This window comes from Parambassis ranga, chromosome 5, assembly GCF_900634625.1.
Source record: "Parambassis ranga chromosome 5, fParRan2.1, whole genome shotgun sequence".
Taxonomy (NCBI): Eukaryota; Metazoa; Chordata; class Actinopteri; family Ambassidae; genus Parambassis; species Parambassis ranga.
In genome coordinates, this window is record NC_041026.1 from 10440803 (window position 1) to 10455332 (window position 14530).

The 14530-nt window shown below is 41.3% G+C and overlaps 2 protein-coding genes across 3 annotated transcripts in view; one reads left to right on the forward strand and one right to left on the reverse strand.

Moving 5' to 3' along the window:
- Positions 1-14307, forward strand: part of ora1 (olfactory receptor class A related 1) — a 36332-nt gene extending 22025 nt beyond the window's left edge. The window contains exons 2-3 of one of the 2 annotated variants that reach the window (XM_028404993.1): positions 13177-13287; positions 13361-14307. In XM_028404993.1, coding sequence (XP_028260794.1) covers positions 13366-14307 — 942 coding nt within the window. In that variant the 5' untranslated portion in view covers positions 13177-13287; positions 13361-13365. Of the gene's footprint in view, positions 1-13127; positions 13288-13360 lie in introns of those variants that run through there. The other variant, XM_028404994.1, reaches the window with a different exon arrangement.
- ora2 (olfactory receptor class A related 2) lies at positions 8933-9901 on the reverse strand. Its single transcript, XM_028404991.1, has one exon. It carries the CDS (start codon positions 9899-9901, stop codon positions 8933-8935), a length of 969 nt encoding a protein of 322 aa, XP_028260792.1.
- Positions 14308-14530: the final 223 nt, after the last annotated feature.

A 14530-nucleotide genomic window follows, 5' to 3' on the forward strand; every position in this document is an offset into this window, starting at 1 on the left:
ATAAATGGGCCAGATGTAAGTTTTCTTGTTGTGTATTGCTGTGTGTATATTCCCTGCTATATTTGTGAGGACAAGTTTGAGGGCATTTTGGTTAATGTGAGAACAATTTGGCTCATCCTCATGGGTGGGTTAAAGCACAATTTGTCATACTATTTAAAAGAGAGTTCAAAATTATAAAAAAAAAAACTTCTATCTATCTAGTCTATGGCTGTGTCCAGCATCACCCATAAACTCCTCTACTACTGACTCACCATAATGGGTAATGTCATTAAACGTGCCTCATCAGCAGCAGCTAAATAAATAAAAAGTGCAATGCATGGTGGGACATATGGTTATTCTCCACATTTCTGTGACCTGAAACCAACATGAAACAGTAAATTGTGTGTCTTCATGATAACACAGGTCCCTCTCTGTTGGTCCTTGTGTTGAAGGCTGAGCAGTGGTTGGAGGTGGAGGGAGTCTACATTAAATAAGGGGTTCTCTTTTTTGATATGGCTGCTGTTGATAGCTCCTTAACACATTACTGTTTAAATGGAGACAGACAAAGATTTCTGTTCGATCTGAGACCCAACCTGTATGTTTAGGTTTATTGATTTATAGGGATAGATAGGTTTGTTTTGTAATCTTTAGAAAAAATATGCTCATGCTACATTAAATTTTTATGCCTTAGTGAAGAATCTGGTCTTAAGATAAACACCATTCTTACAATTCCTATTGCAAAGAGACAGTGTGCATGTTCATCCAGAATGAAGAAAAAACGAAAACCGTCTTACACCTGCTAACCTGTCCATCAGCTCTGTTCCAGGATACAGATACAAACTTACATCAGGATGGTTTTGTAATGTAGGACTGTTTTTAGCTGGCACTTCTATAAATGCTAATCTAGTACTGCTGCTGTGCCATCGATTGTCTGGCTTGTGTGAATCCTCCAGACAAATGAGTCAATACATTATTCAGTGCACTGAGACTCCAACAAAAACCTGTGACACTAAACCACCGTCCTCAGCTGCTTGCCTAAAATATCTTTATGATTATAAATAGAGCCTTCAACTGACACTACAGCGTAAACATGTTACATGGCATAAGCTCAGCCTTGTTTACACTGCTGATGAGATTACATGGTGACAACACACGTAGTGGTGAAACCTGAGAATCAATATGTTGATTAGTTGTTTGGTTTCGTAGTGAAAAGGCCCGAACAACAGGCACTCTCTCTGGACTTATTAAAATAAGCTTCTTATGTGGCTTGGACAATATTGTCGCTCAGTTCTTATTGAAGTGTGACTATGACGAGGCTGAAAACATGCCTGACTGAAAATATTTGAACACTTGTTATTGATGAGGTAGAACCAATAGGATCCAGTCTGAATCAAAATTGGCATGCAAAAATATGTAGATTTTGACAGTGGCACAACTTGATATGTAAAACTTTTACAGAAACCAATTTGGAGCCACACTATAGGGAGTAAATTAAGAAGACCAGGCCATAATCCTCTGTAGACTTTTCAGGCTGGTCACAAAAGACATAGCAACAGATAGCTGCTTCTTTTATTAATGTCATGGGCTATATAGGTGCAAACACCAAACTACTCCTGTATTATACACTTTTTGTCCGTAGCTCTAAAAGCAAATCGTTTCCTCATAGATTCCCTGTGAATAACAAGGATTTAACTTTGCACATTTTAATCAACTGGGAAGGGCTCTTATCCCCTTATGACATCACAAAGAGCTCCAAAAAAAGAGAAGAAAAGAGCCAGGGATGGTATTACCCATTACCCATAACATTGGATTGTTATGTAATGGTGACACCTGTGTCAACACTGAATTCTGAAACGTAAATTATTGTAGTAAACAGATGTGTTTACACACACATTAGTGTTTGGATTTTCTGGTTTAAACCCATACTCAGGGTTCAGTATTTACATGGGACCTGGTCTTCTGTTCTGATTTCTCTTATTATGGCCTTTATGTTCAGAAAGCTCGATAAGGACTTTACATGTAACTCCTTCCTATCAGTGTGCTCCAGGTGGCATATTAAGCTCTTAAAACCAGGATAAGGTGTTTACATGTGCAATTCGACAACAAATCCGGGCATAATCAGGAGCACCCATAAACACTCAATGTGTTTTTTACTGTGTGTGTTTTCTTATCAAGTTTGTGGTGGTTTCAGACATAAGTTGGTGGCTGGTTTCTGGTCTGAATCCAAAAAATAATGAAAGTGCCATCGTGTGTGTTGTGTGCGCTGTGCTTAAAGGAAACAAGGGCCCAGCAGCAATTCCTTCAGCCAAACAAGTTAATCCAGCCATGCACTAAAAGAGAGCAAAGCATTAATTTTGTTATTACAGTTAGTTAGAGCCACTTTGTGTGGCTGTGGCCATGTAGTATTATGATTTTACTAAAGCCTGCTCACACACATTTGATGTAAATGTGTTTGGTAAAGCTAATTTAAATATCAACAAAACGTCCTATTTTCTTACTCGGCTGCATTAACTACCATTTAAATTATATAAATATATTACAAATATAGCAACATCCAGCCATAACTGCCCCTTTACCTGTAATATCTTAAACAAATCAACAGGTGGCACTCTCTCCTCCCTCATTTCAATCATTCACAGGTGTTTGTTAAAGCAACAAAACCAAAAAAAATGAACTCATGGGTAACAAAAGTCAAAAACCGAGCTCTTAGATTAGATATTTGAAGCCAGTGGGACAGCCGCAACAAAACCAGCGAGTGTGCCTTCAACTCAGCAGACCGTGCAAAGCAGACGCTGTGATACTGAGATACTCTCAACTCGGCTGAACCCTGATTGTGTGAGTGATCCACTCGTGTCTCTTGTAATTACTCTGACAGCAGCTGTATGATGCACAGAGGATCCATCAGATCTATTATTCAGCTTTAAGTGGCTGCAGTGACACTAGCTGTTCTGAGAATACGGCTCCATTTTTAATAGTATGCTGGAGTTGATGCTTCTTATCGTCAGGCAGCATCACTCTGGGTGACTTCTTGTAAACATGTTGTAGGTGTGTGTGTGTGTGTGTGATACGAGCGTATAACATGAATGTGTTTTGACTTCCTCTTGTTAGAGGCAGCAGGTCTGGCTCCAGAGAGGCATCATGTTCCCGTCATTTACTCCACACATTATATAGCACTTCCTTCACCTGTGGTAGTGGCGCGGTGAGATATGTGCACCTGTTATGTTAGCACATGCCCCACGTTGTATAACTTTACAAGCTCTCTTGCTCTGAGGCACAGATAGCAATCTATGGCTGTTTAATAGAGCACTCGTAAATATCTCCAACAGCTTTGAATTGAGAGTTGCTGTTGTAGCTTCCTGCTGCTTTTAGGGTCTTTCGGAGAGAAACTTAGATGGACAAACATACTGAATGATGCATGAAGAAACAGACTTTATGTATTGGCAAAATGTAGAGAATGCAGACTTGTTGAGACCACTGGTCCTTCTGCAAGACCCTCACAACATTCAACAGCAACAACTACCAACAGCACAGGACAGATCTACACTTTGAGTAATGGCTTAACAAACCCCCTGAAGGAAGAGTTAAGGATATGGGCATGATGTGCACAACCTAAGGACCTCAACATACTGTTACTGCTGAGATGCCGGGCTCTGCAGGCTTGCTCCATCTTGTCTGCATTCCACAGCAAACTAAGGGAAGTGACTGGTGGAAAATTCCAGCTTTGTGGCATTTAGGGAGAAAGATGAGAAAGATAAAGAGCAGGATCCTGCTACAGTAGAAACGCAATGTGTTTCCTTTTAATTCATGTCTTTCTTAGTTCTGCTGGTTGATTTATTACTTTTAATCAGTCAGTTTTCAAAAATACTTTCATCCGTGCTGTAAACACACATCTGCCACCACATAGTGGATGAATTCATACAGTGATTGAAATAAACAGTATTTACATAGCTCACCCTTACTGCGTGCAATATGAAGTGCATTTGAAATGGCGGTTATGACAGACCCGTTGTCATGGTAGCCAAAGAAAGGGTGATAGATGTTTATCATGTGTTTTGTTTACATGTTAGGTAAAAAAGTCTGTTTTAAACCGAACTATAATCATTTTCCTAAACCTAACCAAACACATATGGTGCCTGAACCTAATCAAGTGCAAACCTCAGCCCACTTCAGGACTGTACCAAATTTTTTGTCAAATCTGGTGAACACCAGTCCACTGTGCACGTACTACGGTTCACAAACTCCCAGCAGCCTTTGCATTGTGTGTACAGCCGTTTTGAGGATACTTCCTAACCCAAAGAACCCTAGGTGTCTGGGTTTACAGTTTATCTATGAAGAAACTGGGGACAAAATGAACCTGGTTCTTGTCCAACTTTAAAAAAAAAAAACACACCTACTAGCTGTCATATGACATGCTAAGCAGCCAGGAAATCCTTCTCTAGTAACTGGCTGTAGCACATTTTCAGAAAGGCCAGAGGAATTTATATATATATATATATATATATATATATATATATATATATATATATATATATATATATATATATACTCGGCTGGCCTAAAACCTTTCTGTTTCTGTCACAGTCAACAGGCTGTGTGTTAGCAGTCACTGACCTGTCCTCTGTATTTTCCTCCTTCAGACCTGTCTGCACTGCTGTTCCTCTCTCCTCTATCCTTTATTTCAGGGTTTTCTGGAGTAGAACGGCTTTGTTTTGGTGCTGGTACAGATTTCAGGTATTCTTTTAATTCTCCATAAAAGGGATATAAGGAAGTGGTTTCTGATACAGTCTCACTTATATTCTTGGAGTTACATTCAACTTTTAAACCTCCAGCCTGAGCCCCCACTGTGTTAGCTCCCTTTTAACTGCGATCATTTAAATAGATTAAAATCTGAGCGCTGGGCTTATGCTTTCACACAGTATTCAGCACGAATCCGTGTCCCTCGGGGGAAACTGGATTGGCTCATCAAAGGATACATCTCTGCAAACTGACATGTCAGTGAAGCCCGTTTCTGCCTGATATACATTTATTTCTCTCTTTTGCGTTATAAAAAAGATATCTTGATCTCTGTGTGACTACCTGTATGAAGATAAAACAAAAAACCCATTCACCCCCTGAGTTATAAATTATGAGTCACACATATTGAAAGAGTACTGACGTAGCACACTCTGATACCTCAGCTCATGTCAGGGCAGGTTTTAGCTTTCAGTGCAGCCTTTTTCTACTTTTTCTCGTCTATTTTCTCTTCTTCTTCTTCTTCTGTGGTACATGGGGAGCAGTGCATCTTGAATGTCTTTCAAGTCTCGGCACAGCAGTGCATATCTTACCTGAAAATGGTGGAGTTGCAGCAGGCTGCTGCCCTGGGGGCCTCTGAGCCTTTACCCCACCCCCACTCAAACCTTACAAGGTATGGTTTCACCAGTACACTAGAAGCAGACATGATGTGCTATACAGGCACCCATACTGATCACAGAGATAGTGTCGCTTGTAGTTTCACTGCTCATGCTAACCGGACCGTCGTATGCTAATGTTGGAACTGTTCTCTACATGCATCTCACACTGTGTTGATTTTCTTTAATACTGAAATAAAACAGGGTTGCTCTTGTAACTTTTCAGAATACTACACTGACTCTTGTTGTTTGTATGGTAAATATGAAGCTGCTGTCAGCAGCACATTAGCTTAGCATAGCTCTTGTGTTGACTATTTTAATAATTTGCTTGCTGATCTTGTTATAAATAAGTCAGGAGAATGTCAACTATTGTCAACAAATGTCCAAACTAAGTTTTTGATGGAGCTCATAGCTGTTAAAATATGGCGTATAAATATCATCTTTTAGCAAAAGGAAATCAAAATACAGGATAAAAATATATAAACTTTGACACATACACCATCCAGTGATGTTCTGACCCGCCCATTCACAAAGAAAGTTTTTACACCCACACACAGCTTTTGATGTTTCATCTTTTACTTTTTTAGCACTGAAACACGAGAGTGATGTGAATCTTGTTGCCCTTACAAAGAAAAAAACGTGATTTCCTAAATGTTAAATCATAAATATATTTAAATCAGATTAAAAAGCTTCTGTTTAAGGTCAACAACTTACAATTAGATGTTCCTCTCAATATAAAAAGGGTGTTAATGAGGATAAAACAAGAATATTTCTGAGTTGTTTTGAGTCTGAACAGGCCTGTGTTTTGCCTGATTTTCTTCTCACCATCTTGAATACAGACCTCTCCTTGCTGAGGTGCAGTGCAGCATTCCAGACAAGCTGAAACATGACTGTGTGCTGTCTGAGTGAATGTGTTAAACTGGGTGGATGCATAAAAAAACTGTAGCACACATTCAGTTCTGTAACTTTGGAGTGTAAATATATATATATATATATATATATATATATATATAAGGAGTTAAACTCAGGTCACCTATTGGCAGGTATTCTGAGGTAAAGTATGCAGCACAAAGAGTTGACATCATTCAAATATTTTCTTTATTTGTGCCCAGAGGAATGCCAAATGGGTGCTGCACTGAATTATAGCCACTTCTAAGATGTAATTTTTTTTTTACAATCAGCCCTGCACTTTAAAAAAAACACACCAAATGAGATGATTTACATAAAAGTATGGATTCTATGTGGCATTCTCCATCACTAGCTTCACTCGAACCGGGAATAAATCCTCTAAACAACATGCCTAAAGAAACTTCTCTTTGAAGAAAAGGCAAAGACGGTATCAGCAAACTTAAAAAGGGGCTTATTACATCTGTCATTTCCATATAATTTGGGTTTTAAAAGTACCTCAGGATGTGTTTATTACCGTTACATTTCCACCACAGTAATAAGCCCTAAAGTTCCCAGTTGCTACAGTCAGCCGGGAACTCTTGACAGCTGGAAAATAAACATCAGGGTAGATTTTTATGGGACAAACTCAACACTGAATTTGAGTGATAAATCTTAAGTTGTTGAAGGTGTTGGTCAATTTGTTCTTGTTTGTTTCTGAGAATGAAGCAGAAATTCCTGTAAATTGTACACTAGTGGTTCTGATGTTTGTGTCATACCTGAATCTTTCTGTGGGGGAGGAGATGGTTTGGATTTTAACATCCAGTTCAGGGTGTGGACTGGCTTGAAGGCAAAAAAAGAAGGGGGGTGGCTAAAAAACCCCATTGCTGCTTTGCTATTGGTGGACGCAGGGACTAAAATGCCTGTACCTGGGTGCAGGTAAACAGACTGACATCAGGCACTGCAGGAGCAGATCAGCTGAGAGGATTCTAGCATTGATTTTACTAAACCGACTTCTCTGGACAACTTGGCAACTTTTTCTGTGTGTGTGTGACTCTTTGTGCAGGTTTGTATTGTTATTTAACCACAAAGACAGAAAAGCTATACTGGTGCTTTGTGTTGTTGTTAAGCAGATGAAGCTGAACAAATGCACTTTTCTCAGGGATAACATGCTTTATTTTTAGAATGCAGAATTATCTGTGAATGAGAGGAGATGCTTAAAGGTAAAAGGGTGATAGGCAGTAATGGAGGGTTACATTTGTTTGGGCTCTACGCTGCATTCATCCAGGCTCAAAAGACTCCAGAAAGATGGAAAACAGCAAAAACAGGTCCTGTCTTGTACGGGGAGAGGCCCGTCTGGCACGCCCTTCTCACACACACACACAGAGTTAGAAAGAGGCTTGAGCACTCAAATGGAACCTGTCTTTCATGTATTTGTTCCTTTTAACTAACGCCGCTTGTTTCCTGACAGAAAGAGAAAGGATGATCCAACAGTCCCAGTGTCTCCTCAGCAGAGGCGCCGGCGTGCTCGCTGCTGCTCTTCTGAAACCATCCATGTATTCTATCCTTCATTCCACCGGAGTCTGTGTAAAGTGCCAATCAGATTTCAGTGGTTTGAAGAGTAAAACACATGGAATTTGTCATCTGGAGAAAATTTTGGAAAAAAAATGACATCATGAAAGTTTTTTTAATAGTTGAGACTTTTACAATAAAGGTCAGTTTTACGCTGTGAGAAAAAAAAATGTGACTGTTAATGTCCTCTGATGTCAACCTGCTGGTAAATGCAACAGTTTTGCACAAGCACCGAAAGAGGACCTCTCCTCCTCCTCCTCCTCCTCCTCCTTACCTGCACTGCGACAGCAGTTGGATAGCACTGCATTGATTGCACTTCAGAGTTATTACAGGATCACAGAGTGCTGGCAGCCCCACTTTATGTCTTTTCAAATGTCACTCACAGAGGTTGTTATGTCCTCGCCCTGTCTCCCTGCCCTTGTCCTTACCGAGACACAGCAATGACATAATGACTACTAAATTCCCACATCGCCACATCACGCGACAAACTCTACAACACTTAGTGCCAAGATGTATTTTTATGTCCCCAAAGTCTCCTCTACTCAACGATCGCAGACACATACTGTCAGCATTAGGTAGCATAATGTTTTTCTATATACAGAATATACATCAGGGTTTTAACCAAATCTCTCTGGGACAATTAACCTGCCTCATTAGCACGGGACATTTTCCCAAGTCTATTCAAAAGCTTCATTATAGATAAATAGGCAGCTGCAAGTCATTTGACAGCTACATGCGCCATATTTCTTCCACCCAATTAAGATGGAGGGAACACAACAAATAAGCTAACAAAACAACTGAGTGCCAGATCCGCAGAGATTCGCTTAGACTTGTTCTGAGTAACAGGGTTGTAATAAAGGTTTCTTCTTTAATTATAGACACTGACAACACCCATCAGTTGTTTTTTTACATCATTAACATATCTGATGTTTGAAAAGAACAGAGACACCTCGTTATAAAGGCTACTACAGAGGAGAGATCACTCTGAGTAATCAGGAAAAAAGAATGTATCCAGTATATTACAGAGACACAATGAGAGACCATGCATGACCCACACTCTCAGCTTCCCCCTGCAGGCCTGTGAACAATCAGCCTCACGCCAGCAGGCCTCACATAGTAGACATGCTCGTGGCTTTCTCCATGACAGGCTTCTCCTGTGCCACACACCTCAGCCTGCTGTTCACCTTCCTGTTAGATGCGATGATAACCAGAGGGCTCAGCGCTGCATACAGTGAGGAGAAGAATATACGCAGGTCAGAGATCAGAGAGGAGCTCATGGTCTTCTTCACAGTGAGGGTGTACACCCAAAGCCCATTATCCACCCCATAGAGGACCACATACAAGGTCACAAGAGTCACCACAGCTTTGGCAGCTCTTTGCTCGGCCCCACCGCCTCCCCCACCCCCGCTGCTGCTGCTGCTGCGGAGTCCCTTCACCTGCTGGCTGTGTTTGTAAAGAAACACAAGGATGATTAGACTGGCTACGGTCATGAGGGCCATGGGGACCACATCTCTGCCCACTTGAGTTGCCCCATTGGCGTCCTTTGACAGCTTTGAAGGAAAGTTCACGTAGCAGAATTGTACATTGATACCGTAGTTTGTCATGCTGGAGTTACTGTTGGCACCAAAAGAAAACATTAAGGGTGCTATAGACATGCAGGTGTTGAGGACCCACAGGAACAGGAACAAAAAGACCAAATACTTGGCTACCCAGGTGCGGGCAGAGGCCCAGCGTGACCCAGGAGGGGCGATGCTCAGGCATTGGTAGGCACTGAGGAGGAAGGTGAGCCATATCGAGAGGGAGCGAGATGTTCTATAGATGAAGATCACAGCTTTACAACTCAAATCTCCAAAGATGTTCGGCACATAGAAGGAGGCCAGCGTCTCCAGCACACAGCGTACACCCACCACCAGCAGGTTGACACAGGCCAGGTGCAGGACAATGGCATCAGCAGCCAGGAGGCGGTTCTCATGGTAGAACAGGAGGAGGAAGGCGGCAATTACAGCAGCGTTACCCGGAACTCCCACAACTGACAGGGACAGATAGAGCATCGCACGAGCAAACTCCTCCGATGGCATTCCTGCAGAAATGAAAGAATGATAAATCAATAAAAATCACTTGATCGGTGTGTGTGTTTTTAGAATGATCCCAGCTGAAGACTCCTACCTGAGGACAGTCAAAGAGGTCTGAAGTGGACCGTGTGTCTGCCACACTGTGATCCCGCTCTCCTGAAGTACTCAGGTTATTTGTGTTCTTATACTTGCAAAGAGGTAATGGCTGTGGGATCTATTTTTGCATGCTCCATTGACTTCTCTTCCCTAAGCCACCAATTACTTGAGATCAATTCAGATGACTGCTTCTGTCCCCTTCAGACACACAAGAAAAACACAAGAAGCCTGTATTCCTTAACAAGATACAAAGAGAAAAGCCGTGTTCCAACTAAGTGATGCTAATGAGAGGATAGCATTAATTAGTCTCACCTTTATCATCTTAAAAAGATCCAAGTCATTTCTCAGTGTTTCACTAAACAGATCTTCTGATTACTGATTCTATATAGATTTCTTTATAAATAACCTTTGACATAACTTTTGTACTTTTCTGCCTGTTGAAAAGACTTTTTTTCTGACGCCACAGTGTCCTCCAGTGGAGAGAGTGGAAACATAAAGACAGAGGTCTGTGTCAGCATGATATATCACCCACACGTTTCATTTGTAGAGTGTGGCTCAGCCTCCTATTTATGATCATATAATTCATCTAAAGCTATAAAAAAATTCTAAAAATGGAATTAAACTGTGAGGATGCTGTAAGAACAAATCACTGTGTGTGTAGGCAGTGTGATTTAAATGCAGCATGTCCCACAGCGGGGGATAAATATTAAGCTCATTTATCATAAAAAAAAAAAAAAACATGATGAGGCATGTCCTCTGCTAAAATTAAAAGAGACTGCTCTTATGGTACATAATGCATTAACCCAATCAAATGTTATATTCTGAGCACAATGCTGGTGTTGATTGTTGTGCAGTTTGTTCTGAATATTGACATGTTTTAAAGCATGGTTCAGTAGTCTACACAAAAACATATTAAATGAACTGAAACTGAATGTTAATACTCATTATATAATGTAAAGGTTGCAACAGTAAGTCAGACAGTGGAAGTTTGGAACTGTAAGTGTGGAAACAGGAACATTTTCAGGACATTTTCTGCTGGTTTGTTTATAAAATGTCAGAACACATTAACTCATTAATCACAGAGAATCAATCAATAATGCAAACGATGATCAGCTGAAGCTCTAATAGGCTACAGCATGTTTCCCACCACCACAACCAAACAGAGACGGGCTGTCATACTTATTTACTTTGGGTCACACAGTGTACATCTGTTTATTTAGTTCCTGCTGGCTTGGCCATACCTGCTCCGGCCCTGGTTTTGTCTCTCTCTGTATTTGTCTTTTATTGTTATTGTGTTCAGTTTACGTCATCCTTAGTTGTGTCTCATTGAAATGACCATATGGAGTTGCCATAATTTCACCATATGGCTATGAGGTTTAGTGTAGAAGAAATCCTGTGCTGCTTTCTTTGAGCGTTCTCCTGTTTCCCATGTGTTTTCATGCAGACCATGTAGTACAGATTGATTACAGACTACTTGACTTGTCTTAAGTATAAATATCGACCACATTTAATTAAAAAAAAGTAATGAAAAATGGATGAGAGGGACTGATGTGCTAACAGTGCAAAGGCATTGTTCAGGTAATTTTGCATTTGAATGATACCACAAAACAAAAGTTCTCCCAAAGGTTAGAGTAAACATATTTTAAATTTAAAGACTAATTAAAGTCAGTGGAGGTCACTTGTCTCCTTCCTCTCCTTTAATGCAAACAGGGCCATCAATATCAGAGGGAGAGGCTGCTGAGCCAAAAGCTTCTCAAACTATATTTTTGCTGTGGGACAGATTAACTGGTGCTCTGAGAGCTGCGATGAATATTCTCCTCTGCACCAGGCAGAGCTGTCGTCTTCATCCGCATACCTGATGTTAAAAAGTCACTCAACAATTACACCTTGTAATTAGAATGACCAGGTCTTCTTCCACGGAGTCCACCATATTTAGCAGCCATATTGCCAAGTACAGTCAACACCCTTAACTCACAGTGGGTCATTTAGTAATATGAGTGTAAGCCTGGCAACCCAGTGTTTATAGGTAAATATGTTTGGTCTAATGGAGAGGGGAATATTGAGATATTCTGTTTATTTAAACAGCACCATTCACAGTTAAGGGTGCAATGTCTTATACATGCAAAATAATTGGATTTTATTGTTTTAGCCTTAGTTGTGGATGTGACCTGTGTAATGTATGTGTATAAAACTCATCTCTAATGATGTTATTGTCACATAATTAGAATTGAATTAGTGCATCTGGGGGAGGCAGAGCTCAGTATATCACATCACATGATGAAATCTCCTGAGAAGGACAGGCATGAACTTGCCATTTTAATTAGTTGTAAACATGTTAAAAACACACATGTTATGTTGATTTATTCCAAGAGTGAAGACTCACAAACAAGCTTCTGCAACAACAAAGTTCACTGAAATGAGTCATAGGACTGGTTTACAATGAATTGAGCATTTTTAACATTAAACATATACTAAAAACTTTTGTTTTGGCCCGCTGCATGTCAGTGTGGAGTGTTACAACATAAATGAATAATGACTGGTTGTCCCTGTGTCCCCAATTAGTACAGACATGCATTGTTATATCACAAATTGTCCTGCTCCTCTGTGTCTTTTAACGTGCTCCCGGGACATGGAAGAGCAAAAGGAACACCAGCTGTGCGTGTAAAGGTCTCTTGATGGCTCATTCAAGGCATCATCATGCTGCTTTAGCATCAACACTCTGCTCATGTCTCCATGGGGGTTGTTTAACTGTGTTTTTTTTTCTCTATGGGGAAATGGCTAATAATATTTTAGGAGAACAGAAATTGATAGAAAGTGTAGAAACACCACTTAAAAATTCATTGACTAACAGTGTTCCCAGTGGCAAAACACTTCTATACATCTTGTGGTAATCATTCCCCCTGTTCATGCTGGTCATTAAGAGATCACCTTTTTATCCAAATTTGAAAGATGGAGGATGAAGTCTTTCAAATTAAAACCCTTTACGGTGAACAGGAAAATGGTAACAACTCTTGGAAGATGTTATTCTCATTGACTCAGACTGCAGGAGCCTCATATTAGCTTAACATAAACACTGAAATGTGCATTTTGTGTACACAGAGCAACACCAAAAAATGGAAACATGTGGGGGAAAAAATCATGACACAAAAACACTCATTGTGGGTTTTGTTGTGTTTCTTTTGCAGTGTGCGTCCTCTGAGAGTATCTGGCCAATAGTCTTGAGGGACATTGATGATTATATAAATTATAGTTACAGAAGCGATTCAGCTGGCTTTAATTTCCATTCACAACTTCAGGTGAGTCAGATGTCATACATGTATATTTGTGTTTTGTACTGAAGCTGCATTTATAACACATTTGATTCTGCAGGTGTCATGGATCTGTGTGTGACCATCAAAGGGGTCTCCTTCCTCTTGCAAACAGGTATGGGTATTTTGGGGAACACTGTGGTACTGCTAGCCTACGCCCACATCATTTACACTGAGCCCAAACTCCTTCCCGTGGACATGATCCTGTGCCACCTGGCCTTCGCCAACCTGATGCTGCTGCTCACCCGCGGCGTCCCTCAGACTATGACCGTGTTTGGGCTGAAGAACCTGCTGAATGATCCGGGCTGCAAGGTGGTGATCTACGCCTACCGCATCGGCCGGGCTCTGTCAGTCTGCATCACCTGCATGCTCAGCGTGTTTCAGGCGTTGACTATCGCCCCCGCTGGGCCTCGTTTGTCCAGGCTGAAGCCTGCACTTCCCTCCCTGGTCATACCGACCTTTGCAGGGCTTTGGCTCCTGAACATGGCCATATGCATCGCAGCCCCATTGTTTTCCATGGCTCCACGTAACGGCACCATCCCTGCCTTTACCCTCAACCTTGGCTTCTGTCATGTGGACTTCAGAGACAGCCTGTCCTATGTGATTAATGGGGTGGCTGTCTCTGGGAGGGATTTTGCCTTTGTTGCCCTCATGGTGGGCTCCAGCGGGTACATCCTGCTGCTTCTCTACCGCCACAGCCATCAGGTGAGAAGGATCCGTCGCTCTCAGGGTGGTGGGGCAGAGACGAGGGCAGCCAAAACAGTGGTGACCCTGGTGGTCCTCTATGTGGTCTTCTTTGGGATAGACAACGTGATCTGGATCTACATGCTGACGGTGGCGAAGGTGTCACCAGTAGTGGCTGATATGAGGGTGTTCTTCTCATCCTGCTACGCCTCTCTCAGCCCTTACTTTATCATTTCCTCCAACAAGAAGGTCAAGGCGAGGATTGTGTGCACAGCTGAGCAGGAGACACTGTCAGAGGACACTCAAGAGTCCAATGACAAATGACTCGGTCTCTATCTCGACAGGCTGTCGACTTGGCTGCAAGACATAAGAGTGGTTCTTTCTCAGACCTTATCAGTTTCAGCCCTTGTTCTCAGAGCGCTGTTATTCAGCTAAGCAGTGGAATCTCTAGAAAGTCATGCAGCTGTATTACAGAGCTTTCATTCAAATAAATGTACAGTTGTATGTTCTCTCAGGTCAGTTAGTCATAGTCAACAAATATCACTGA

What these genes read in the sequence shown, in the direction of transcription:
- ora2 (XM_028404991.1), bottom strand. Translation starts at nt 9,901, where the DNA reads ATGCCATCGGAGGAGTTTGCTCGTGCGATGCTCTATCTGTCCCTGTCA.